At 28.1% G+C, this 12,881-nt stretch overlaps 1 protein-coding gene across 11 annotated transcripts in view; it reads left to right on the plus strand.

Annotated features, from left to right (window-relative positions):
- Window positions 1-373: 373 nt before the first annotated feature.
- Window positions 374-12,881, plus strand: part of LOC142326088 (uncharacterized) — a 64,684-nt gene continuing 52,176 nt past the window's right edge. For 9 of the 11 annotated variants that reach the window (XR_012756687.1, XR_012756686.1, XR_012756689.1 and 6 more), the window contains exons 1-4: window positions 374-623; window positions 3,854-4,045; window positions 7,993-9,357; window positions 12,621-12,806. Coding sequence is in view for 5 of the 11 variants with exons in the window: in XM_075368257.1 (XP_075224372.1) it covers window positions 3,895-4,045; window positions 7,993-9,357; window positions 12,621-12,806 (1,702 nt within the window). In the remaining 6 variants the exon portion in view is untranslated. Of the gene's footprint in view, window positions 624-2,988; window positions 3,053-3,853; window positions 4,046-7,992; window positions 9,358-12,620; window positions 12,807-12,881 lie in introns of those variants that run through there. The other 2 variants (XR_012756691.1, XR_012756688.1) reach the window with 2 other exon arrangements.

Consider the following 12,881-nt stretch of genomic DNA (forward strand, 5'->3'; position numbering starts at 1 on the left):
TTAAATAAATAGACAACTTGGATTTCATTTGCAACTATTATCCAAAGAACTAATCTTTCTGGTTCTAATTAACTAATCCTGCATGGTATCCAAGGAGGCCACAGCAATTGTAGAAGTTACAACTATTTAAATTTTAGTACAAGGACTACCAACCTCTACAACTCATACATGAGAGAAACCGCACAGCCATCGCACGAACAACAAATTAATTAACGTTATAAATCTTTCCACTTTACTGTAATTGGGCTTCAGTTTTTGTATATTTGGGAAAATAAATAGTATGAAATTGTCTATTTACATTTTAGTGAATACTGCAGAGTCGTTCTTCACGACTCATCTGCAGAGTTGGATGTCATTGAGGTTAAGCGTGCAATTAACGGTTAAAAGTGTTTTGCGGGGGTAAACCTGTACATTGTCTAGTTCTTAAAAACTAAATACAGTTAGTTGATTGTGTTTCGTGTAATAATTACAGCAAAGCTAATGATTTAAAAATGATAATAAAATGTCATAAAAGTAAATACTTATAATATACAAAATTAAATTGTGAACTTCGTTTTGAATTCGGCTATTTTAAGTGAAGTTGTACGTGTTTATGGTTTCCTGTCTGAAAATAGAGATAACTGGTAAGTAACTTCAAGTAGATCTATTAAACTGTATTTCTGATTGGAGAATGTTTTTTTTTTACATAAAAAACAGCGAATTTAAGTTTGAATGGAAATAATTAAAAAATTTTCATTTATTGTGAAATACTTATAAAATGAACCATGCTAGACATTCACCCGTAATTAGTGTAAAATTGTTTTGTTTAAATTTACCTGTTACTGGTTTTGAGTGATTAGTTACCCTAATTCACTTAAAAAATTTGATAAAGATTTTTAAAAAAATATTTTGAATGTAATTCTATATGTCTCAGTCTTCAAGTCAGTTTCAAGCTATGATTTTTTTTATGAATAATTTTTGTCTACTTGAAATGTTTTTCCATTCATTATTGAGTGAATCCTGATACCTTGAGACTGACAAATGTAGTAAATGAATCACAACTATTTATGAAAGAATGCATTGGACACGAAATCAAATGTATATGAAAAATCATATTTCTCTATTACCATGTAATCTGAAGTATATATACTGTATGGCTGTGCCATTTTACTGTGAGCTAGCACTTACAAACTATTCTCAAATTAGCTTGTTAACAGTTTTTCTTAATGGTTCACTTTTATAGAAATATTTAAGTTATTCACAATTTCTTAAATTTTGTTAGTTTAGTACTCATTAATGGAAGAATAGCTTGTGATACGAATTTTGTAGAACACTGCAAACCATTTACTTCATAATATGTATAATTATTTTAATAGCCTTGCTTCTAACCAACCCTGGGATTTCATTGTAAGATGACTTTTTTAAGTATAAAGTACACATTTATTTATCAATCTAACATTATACCTCTTGATCAAGTATTCTTATAACATGTGAATTTAACCAAGTTAATGACCGTTGCTTTATCCCTTTCCACCCTGAAAACATTTTTATTAATTTCTTCACATGTTCTTTATCCTATGTCTAGCTCTGAAAAACAGAAAAATAATAGAAAATTATTTTACATGAAAAGCGACCAGCACAACCGTGCTGATTAGATTTTATTTACAAAATAAGGAAAAATTCTAACCAGTGTGATTGTGCTGGTTAGGGTTATATTGAGTAAAATGAGCATGTGTTAAAAAATAAATAAAAAAATTATACTGTACTTTAATTTATAAAACAGTCCCACACTGAAATAAAAAACGATTATATACAAAAATTTAGTAGTAATGCATTACTGGATATTCAATAATATATTACATATAAAAATTAATATTGATAAAAAATAGTCTAACAAAGATTACCTTTCAGAACAAAATATTAATCAGAAATTAAAATTCAGTTCACATGGAATACAAATTTATAAAAAAATTAAGTGTAAAATAACATTCTCGCATAAAGCCAATTAATAATGAAAATTATCATTGATTGTCATTTATTTTATTTGAAAACAAAAAACCTTGTTTTGAAAATCAAAAATTGTAAATGATAGCCCAAGAAAGTAGATCATATAACACAAATAAAACACATTTTCACTTTTTATCGAAAGTTTTAAAACTGTTTTGGTTTTTAAGAAGACAGGTATACATTGACTTCTCAAGCCCAAGTTTTTGTTCTGCTTTTGCAATTTTCCAGCAAATTCTTGTAAATGTAATATCATCTACAGTTGGGAAGTGGTTGTACCTATCATACCTTTTGTCATTACAGGGAACTGGAGTAGGTGGGTTGTAATATTTAGACTGTTTTTCACTAGCTTCATCAGTGCCTGAATCTTCAGTATTTCTTCTAAGCAGATCAGGGCTTGCCAGCAGTGCCTCAGCAAGCTGAAATCAAAACTTTAAAAGATCCATTGTATTTTTACATCGAAGTTTATTTTTCTTGGCAAGATTCTTTGTACTGCAACCAGCTATTAACAGTTGCCAAATCAATGAAATAACTTTAAGCTCCATTTTCCTGTGTGGAACCATATCCTGTACAACTCTGTCAATTGGTTACGTAAGTCAACCCTACCCATGCATCAATTGTAATACAATACAATGAATGGGGAATTAATAGTAATATATTTTTTCTTTTTTTGGTCATCTCTGGGATTTGTCAGTACCAAATTGAATCTGAGGAGGTGGTGTGAAAGTTCTGTCTATGTCATCGCCATCAGATAAATCACTTACATCAGAACTGTGTTCCAATATTTGGAGAAGTGCATCTGAAATCACACCGAATGAAGTAGCCAAATGGGAAAAAACACACATTCTATAGTCCAGTAAAAATATTTTAGTGTATGTAAAAATAATTTTTACACACAAAAACTAATAAAATATTTATCTAACTCCGAACTTATCTATAAATTTTACTAAATTACTGCATATATATTTTTCAGAACATGTTAAGAATAAGTATTTCAATGTTTCAGTAAAATACACTGCTTGCCATTGCATAAAGACATAACAATTAACTATAACTGAAATTTGGTTAGGTAAGTAACTACTACAGATAATCTAAACTAAACTCTCAGATAAATAAATAAATAATTACATGTATTTAGTGATTTATAAAGTATTGTCAATTAAATTATGAATTCTTTTCATTATTAAGAGTATATATTTACAAATTAATGCTTTCCATTAACTTTACAAGCATAATCTGTAGCTCTAACCTCAAAAGGTATGATGTAAACATAATCCTACTTCTATGACAATATAGTCCTAACCAGCACGAAAATGCTGGTCATAATTTCAAGTGAAATAATTTCATCCAAATGCAAGAAATCAGTTTGATATTACTTTGTATAGTTTAAGTAAGGTTCTTTTAACCTAAAAATATTATTATAAACATTTAAAACATATTAAATATTTTTAAATTATGTAACACTGTAGGCTGTTAACAAGGCGTGTTCTGACGTGACAACAAACTAAGATACTTAACTCTAGTGACAAATAGTTAAACTATTGACACATTGGTTATGGAAAGAACAACCTGCATGATCATTGTGAGCCGTTTGGAACTATGACTGTTGAAAAATAAGTGTTTGAGTAAATATTTTTACTAACCCGCACAAATGTGTTTGTTAGAGTGGAAACTGTTATAGTGGATTTCAGCTGAATTCCTGTAGTATCTCAAGTCAACCATAATAGGTTAATTACAACAATTACAGCTGATAAATGACTATCATCTGTTGCTGTTACTAACCTACCTTTCTTTTAATTTAAATTTTTTATTTTGTAGTTGCTTATTATCATAGTAAATTAATCATTTTGTGTTTGTGTTTTTGTTGCAGATTACAGTTAAATCTAATTGATTTCATAATTTTAGTTTTTAATGTCTAACTTCTTAGAAAGTTGTATAGAAGATGCTAGCAGTAAAACGAAATTTAATTTCTGTCCACTATGTCAAGCTCCTATACATTTTTTAAAAATAAACCCATCTGCACATGTTTCTAATTGTTCTGTTGATTGGGATAATCTTTCAGGTGACAATTTTATTTAATATTGTGAGCTTTTTCAATTTATTAGAAATGAGTGATAATAATCACAGTTACAAAGAGTAATTTAAAACATAAAAAATTTAAGCTCCAAAAAGAATCTTAGATTCATTCTATGCTTTTTAGATAATTCTAAGTATATAAACTTAAGAAATTGCATGTATGAAATAGAGCTTACAATCAGTATTACTGATACATTGTTGGCTTTTAGTTGTATAGGAATGTATTAGGAATGTATGTATGTAAAGAACAATTTAGATTCGGAGTAACAGTACAAGGTGAAAAGATAAAGATGCTACGATTTGCTGATGATATAGTAATTCTAGCCGAGAGTAAAAAGGATTTAGAAGAAACAATGAATGGCATAGATGAAGTCCTACGCAAGAACTATCGCATGAAAATAAACAAGAACAAAACAAAAGTAATGAAATGTAGTAGAAATAACAAAGATGGACCCCTGAATGTGAAAATAGGAGGAGAAAAGATTATGGAGGTAGAAGAATTTTGTTATTTGGGAAGTAAAATTACTAAAGATGGACGAAGCAGGAGCGATATAAAATGCCGAATAGCACAAGCTAAACGAGCCTTCAGTAAGAAATATAATTTGTTTACATCAAAAATGAATTTAAATGTCAGGAAAAGATTTTTGAAAGTGTATGTTTGGAGTGTCGCTTTATATGGAAGTGAAACTTGGACAATCGGAGTATCTGAGAAGAAAAGATTAGAAGCTTTTGAAATGTGGTGCTATAGGAGAATGTTAAAAATCAGATGGGTGGATAAAGTGACAAATGAAGAGGTATTGCGGCAAATAGATGAAGAAAGAAGCATTTGGAAGAATATAGTTAAAAGAAGAGACAGACTTATAGGCCACATACTAAGGCATCCTGGAATAGTCGCTTTAATATTGGAAGGACAGGTAGAAGGGAAAAATTGTGTAGGCAGGCCACGTTTGGAGTATGTAAAACAAATTGTTGGGGATGTAGGATGTAGAGGGTATACTGAAATGAAACGACTAGCACTAGATAGGGAATCTTGGAGAGCTGCATCAAACCAGTCAAATGACTGAAGACAAAAAAAAAAAAAAGGAATTTATTTTGCATTCCTATTTGGGAATTGAGCAAGTTGGGTGTTAGCTTTTTAGTCGCAGTGTTAATTTGACATCTTAGCTCAAACAAGATTAGCAGGCAAAAATTGTACATAAACCCAATCTTTAATGAAACAACATAAAAAAAAATCTAGTGGGGTCAAATCTGGAGAGCGAGGTAGCCATGCGACTGGACCTTCATGACCAATTCACTGACCTGGGAATCTAGCATCAAGAAAATCTTGGACTTCTAGCTGGTAGTGAGGTGGTGTCACGTCTTGCTGATAGTAATGGCATCTATTTTGTTATCTTTGTCTAACTCAGGAATTAGAAAATTTTGAAGCACGTCCAGATAAACGATAACATTTATGGTTGCCACCTGGAAGAAAAACAGGTCATACAGTCTTTGTTTGCTGGGCACAAAAGACCTAAGGGCTGTTACGAATGTGCTGCAAAATTTCATGTGATTCTTCGCTACCCCATATTTGGCAGTTATGGGTATTCACCTTGCTGCTAATGTGAAACATTAACTCATCACTAAATGTTACAATGTCTAAAAATGTGTTGTCTGCAATTCTAACCATCATTTCCACACAAAACTACAGCCAAGCAACTTTGTCATCATCTGTAATGTGTTGAACCATGTTATTTGTGTGGCTTCAATTGCAGTTGTTTTTGTTATACGCATCAAACGGTTGTTTGTGGAGTGCGTCTCATGTGACGCAAGGCAAGTTGAATTGCTCCACAGCAGCTTCAGGGATGTGCTAGAATCCTGGTGATTTTGTATGTTTAACAGAACAACCTGCCTCAATGAAGGTTTAGTGCCAAGAGTAAATTGTACGCCTACTAGGAGACTCTATGAAAATTACATTGAATTGCAGTTGCTGATTGCAAATTGTGAAGACAAAACACATAGCAAGCACATTCCACACCAGTAAATTAATCCATTTTTAACAACATTGGTGACAGCACTGGTGGCTGAATTCAGTACTGTGTGTATGTCAAAACTAGGTGTGTTTACCATGAAATGAGACCAACTGAATCTGTAGTTATCTAAGTAAATTCTTGTATATTTTTAAAGTTGTGAAGTTCTTTTTAAATCGCCACTAATAATTTTTTATTGAAGAAATTTTTCCCTAAAATTGTCTGTGCCTGATTTATTCCTTTTTGTGTTTCAGTATTCTTTTATGTTCAGTATGTTTTTATGTTGTATGTAAAATATTCTTGATTGTTGCCCGTGCACTCATTTGAATATCTACAATGTGTACACATCTTTTCTACCAATTCATTCTGATGGAAACGTTTATAATTAACTTAATTAAAACTTCTAAATATTGATTTAGAAGAGAGGAAACATAATGTATATGCACAAAATGTTTGTTCAGAAAAAAACTGTGTACGGCTTGGTTTCAGTAAACTTTTTGTTAGATGTGGGTAAGTGTGAAAGGATGGAACTAGGGTTTACAATTTTTCATTACATAAAGAATGGCTATAAAAATGAACTGTTTACTAATAAAGCTATAGGTTATTGAGGTATCATATTTTTTATTTTATATATTGTTGGTTTAATAGTCTTATTGGTGTCATTAATAGTTGTTTGTGGATATATTTTAAAAACAGATATTTATATTACTGTTAAAATATTATATATAATTTTAATGTAATTTTTTTTTTAAATTTCATTTGAAATTTCTGTTGTTTCCTTGGTGCAGTTATACAATTATGATAAGAAATTTTTTGTATAAGTTTTAATGCAGTTTAAAAAAGTAACTTATTGATTTTTTTGTTAGTAGCATAACTAAATTGTCTGACACAAGATTAAATCATTGCCAGAATAGTGACTTGTCAAGCATCCCATATCTGAGTTAATAGGAAAAGTAAGGAGTACTTATTCTTACTTGGTATTTGTATATATTTTATTATTTATAAGAAAATTAACAAACTGTATTTTGTTTTGGAAATAAATTTGATTCTAAATTCTTAGTAAGCCAACTCTAAGAAATTGGTGTACCTTTGTTGCTTTACATATGTCACAGCTATGTTGAAAACTAAGACATATACTGTAAAATATCAGTTATAACCTTTCTTGGTTAAGAAGTTACCAATTCTTTCTTGGTTCTTGGTTAAAAAGTCACCAATATAACCTTTCTTGTTGAAACTAAGTAATATATAAACTATCTCTTTTCAATAGGGAAAAATTTACTGCTATAAGGTGTTAAGTGCTTCAATTCATTTTTTATTTTTTTCTGTTAATAACTGCATATATTTTTGGTTGTAATCCTATTGAAATTGGTGAAACTTAAATTGATTAGTACAGTCTGTGACAATCTTTTTTAGATAAATGGATTTCTTTTATAAATATGAGTAGGAATCACAGAGAATGAATGAATATGTTTGATAATTGTTTTTTTTTTCACAAAAATATGTTAAAATTTAACTTGAAAAAAAATTTAACTATTATGTGTGTGTATGTAAATTAGCAAATGTATTATTTTCCCAAAAATTTAGCTTTTCTCAACCTGTTTCCTATTAGCAAATTTTTTTATTTTCATTAATATATAAAGGAAAATGTTTTATTTATCATACTATATAAATATAGATTTCTCTAAGTTTTATATTTTTGTTTCTATTAGTTGTTTAAAATCTCATTGAAATGTGCTTTTCTCAACTACTATTGTTATTATTATTCGATAAAGATGAAGGTACTGTTATGTATTTAACTTATATTGTACATCTAGTTTCAAGGCCAGATTTTTTGGTAATATTTAACATTTTCTATGTTTTTTTTTTAAATTTAATTTGTTGTTTTTTCTCTCAAGAAATGAGTTCTGTATATTTGGTAATGTTTCAGAATGCCCAGATGGTCAAGATTGTTTAAATACTAGCGTTTTTCATTATCGAGATTTTGCTCATTCTAAATTGGCAGCTTATCGAAGTTCTAGTTACTATATTACTCCATCTCTTGGTGATAAATTTTATACTTCAGGAAGAAAGAGAAGCCCTGTTAAATCACCTAGAAAGTTAAATGCCTCCAAACATAAATTGATAAAAGAAGACTGTGAAATTAAAGACGTGCACAGTAATGATGATATCACTAATAATATTAATAAATCACTGAAAAATAAAAATTACAAAAAATACAAATTTAATAAAGCAAATTCTTCCAATGTGTTAAAACATGATTCTAACGAAGAAATATTTAAATTAGACTGTTCATTAAATGATGATGAGGAAGAATGTGATATATTTAAAGACATTAAAGTGCCTTCTAAAAGACCAGCTAAATCTAAGTGTGATAAAGGAAATAAAATTCTGGCAAAAAAAGCAAAAATAAATAACAAAACTAAAGTTAATTCATTTGATAAAATTGAAACCAATATTTCAAAATTAGGGATGGAAATGGTGTTAAGTAGCGAAAATGAAGGCATTATTATTAATAAGAGTTTATCTTATATTGAAGAAAATGAAATGAAATTTAGTCACAGTATTAATTTAAAAGAAAGTAAATTTCAAAGTAGTAATGACAGTATCAGTATTAGAAATACTGATAAAGATGTACTTTTAAATAATAATGTTCTAGATAAAATTAGATATGTTGATATTAAAAGTAATAGTAGTCAGACTAGTATGCAGTGTCATAATTTATCTGATGGTGAAGAAATTAATTTTAATCCTGAATCTGATTCTGCGTTGTTATCAAAATCAAGTTCTTCACTGTATGGTAAATTACATAAATCCAAGTATTTGGATACAAATTTTTGTACAGTCAGTATTACTGAAGAAAGTTCAGATAGAATAAAACCTGAAGATAATAGAATTAAAAATCAAAAACCTATTCCTGGTGTTTTTATTCCTAAAATTGAAAGTAGATGTAAATTAAAAAGGGAGGATAATAGTACTAAATTTAACTTGAAATGTGATGATAGTAGATATCGATGGAATAATGTACACAAAATTATCTGTGATAAACAAAAAGTTAGCAATTATAAGCAACATAAAGTAGCAAAAAGTAATTATTTTATAAATTATTCTTTAATTAATGAAGACAGAACTCATAAAATTTCTAATTCAGATAGTATCTCACATAAAGTTGAATCAAGCAAGTGTTCTGAAGAGTTTAATATCTTTTCTGATGTAAATACAAATGTTTTATCAAAATCAGGGATCAGTAACTCAAAGAAGTTACAATATATTGTAGATAATGCTTATAATAAAGGTTTGTGCTTAAATAAATTATTTTTATGATATATATATATATATATATATATAGTTGAATTTGTAGAAATAAGTTATCACTTTAAAGGCTGGTTTGACTTATTCCACTGCTATAATCAACTGTCACATCAAGTCCTCAGAACAGTTATTAAGCCTTACTTAATGGGAGAGATGCTTTCATTTTCACTGAGAAATTTGCACAGCCAGATAGATTTCTTAGTATGTTAAATTACATTTTTGAATTAATATGCAACTCCATTCACTAACTTATCTACTAAAATAGTAATGGAAATGACTTTCTTTCAAATTGCATGGAAATTTTTCAGTGTGTAGAAGAAATTGCACAAACAACTCTTGAAAAACAATTTCTGTCTAATATGAAAGTGAGTTGTTTTTAATTTTAAAGTGCTGTATGTTTTTGTTACAGCATTCAATGAATGTTATCTATTATTAAATTTTACATTTTTTTTATCATTTATGGCATTTTTTTACTTAACAGTTTCTATGTTAATGAGGTGTTTATTTGAACTTATTTTACACCAATGAATAAATAAAGTTGACTGGATTAAATTACTTCTTGTAAAAAAAGGTCTTCTTTTCTTTTTTTAAAATATAGTCTTATTTTCTACTGCCTAAAAACTTGTGAGGAAGAATTATTTGTATTTGATTTTATTTGTGACATTCATATATTTATTTAAATAGTAGCATTATATATATATATATATATATATGTGTGTGTGTGTGTGTGTTCATTTAGTATTTTATTGTTGTGTGTTGTTTGTATATTTCATGATGTTTGAATGTGTTAAGGTTGGTTTTTTGTGATGCGTAGAATTTTATATACAAAATCAAAGTTATTAAGATGAATCTGATTTACAAAAGATTTTTAATGTTCATTACATCTTTATTTGAGCTGTTTGTCTGATGTAGAATGTGCAGTTTTCTTTAGATTTTTCAGGGGCAATATATTTGTTTGGTAAATGTGTATTGCATGTACTCAGTTGTTTTTTTTCCCTGAACACTGCATTATATCCAGTTATATTAAATTTATGAGCTAATTTCTCTTTGTTCAGCGAGTGTTCTGTTACATCTTTCTGTGCAGAGTATTTTACAGTGTTGTATTTTGTATAATTTTCAGATGACAGTTATAAAGTGTATGATAATTTTTCAGATGGGTATGTTGAGTAGTCTGTACCTAGTACTTCTAAAAGATCATTTACGTGAAATCAAGTAGTTTAAGGTACAGTGAATTATAATTTTTTGATGGGATTTAGTGTTAAAATTGTTAGTTTGAGTTTGATAATTGCTTTTTTGATGATGAGTTCACTAAAATATTTTTATTTACTGTAATCTTACTCAGCTATAACAGTTAATTTGTGATCTATTTTGTTTACTCAGACATATTAGCAATAACACCAGCTCACATCAGAATAGGAATAGTATCACCTGATAAAGACAACTACAAAAGTGACTGAAAGAATTATATTTTTCACACACTATTTAAAATTTTCACCCATATTTCTATGCATAACTTTTAGCTTATGTAGTGAATTAATTACCTTTAAAAAAATTCTCCTGATGAAATTTAAGCCTAATTTATGGCCCAGATTTTGTGAGTGATTGTAAAGTTAAAAAATAATGATGGTTTCAAGAAAGATAAAGAAATAATTCATTATATTCTGCTAAAAATCTTAACACTACTCTGTAAAAGACCTGCTTATCAAATTTTTTGTTGGTGGAATCCTTATCAACCAGGGTATATATTGAGATGTTCTGAAGTGAAATGTTATTAGACTTATTCAAAATAAAAGCTACAGAATGCTATTCAGCAGAATTTGGTGGCTGCATAATATTTGTAAATAATGCTTGATCTCATTCAGTAAATCAAAAATTCCAAGATTTATCTCTGCAAATACTGGAACTGAATTTATAACATTTTGTTGCAAAATATGATTGATTTGTTATTAAAGCTTATCCAACCTTTTTTTTGCATTGTAATGATTGTTTACAATGCAAAGGTTTGAATATGACAAATTGAAAAAATGTCATTAACAGAAGGTTAAAATCCCTAAAGTGTTTTTTACTTAATTGCAATACACGCCTTTCATGTCTTTCAGTTATGTGAAGATGCTTTCAAAGTAAGTTTATATGTCTTGAGTCTGAATTCAGCCACCATAGCAGTGGTTTTTTTTTTGTTGTAATTTCTAAGTATTTTTATTTTTATTTATTTTCCATATAAAAATCCAGTTGCTTATAATTTTGTAAATTATTTGTTGATTTTAGAGTTTTTGGATACTCCAAAAGAAGTATGATAATTGTACTACATCTTAAATAAAGACTGGTAAAAATTTTCTTTAATTTCATAACTTACTACTTTTATCATTACTAGCAGATTCATTGTGAAGATTCAGTATTCCTTATATTGATGTTTAAAAAGAATTAATTCATTAAATATGGTTTCTCCTTATGACATATTCTTTTTAATATTTTGTTATTTTCCAATATGCTACTCTTGGGACATGCTAAAGTTAGTGGATCCATTGTAAATTCAGTAGGATCCAATACAGGATCTTCTTACAGTGAATGTAATAAGTGATTTTTAACAATGACTGTGTTAAAAATGTTAATAGAGTTAAATAAGCTACCAAACGTTTTTCCAATTGTAAAAAATCTGTGATATTTTGTTAATATCTTAATTAATTTGTTAATTTCTTAGAGTTGGTTTCTATAATTTAAAAGGAGAGTATACTGTTCGGAAGATATGATGATGGGCATTTCGTTGAATAAAGTAATAGTAGTATTGCAATTATATAGATTTAATATTATTTGTTTTTAATGCTAATTATTTGCTTACATGGACATTGTTAGAAGTTCTTAAGAGAAACTATTTTGTTATCTTATCACTTATATTAATCTTAGTAGTAGCTAATCTTATGAATGAAATAATTTTTTTTTTTTTTTTCATTTAATTACATATTAAAGTTTATATTAATATTCTATATTTTTAGGATTTTAGTTTGGTTAATTTATGTAATTAAAATGCAGTGTTCAGATTATTTATTTGTGATTTAAAATAGGCTTATCGTTATTTTATTTAATTCTTAAACAATGGAGACATTTTTAATTAATTATTTTACTGTGCTACTGAAAAGAGATTTCAAATAACAGAACTATAAGTTTTGTTTCAATAGAAAATGCAAAAACAAAATTATTATGTAACTTTAGTATTAATATTTTTATTACAGTCATTTATGTATCTTTTAGTGTTAGTTGAAGGCTCTCCTGGAAAAAAGATAAATGATGGTATATCATCCAAGTTAAATAAAAAGGATAAAGAAATACCAAAATTAGAAAGAAGTAATGCATTTACTAAGGGACGAGTACAAAGAACTGCAAGCATACCGCGAAGAAGTGTTAAAAAAGTTTGTCCGTTTTATAAATTTATTCCAGGTAAATAAAATATTATATTACTATAAACTTGTAACAAATTTTATTTTCAACTTCACTTTAAATGTTTTGCTTTCT

Source organism: Lycorma delicatula, chromosome 6 (genome assembly GCF_047948215.1).
Source record: "Lycorma delicatula isolate Av1 chromosome 6, ASM4794821v1, whole genome shotgun sequence".
Lineage (NCBI taxonomy): Eukaryota > Metazoa > Arthropoda > Insecta > Hemiptera > Fulgoridae > Lycorma > Lycorma delicatula.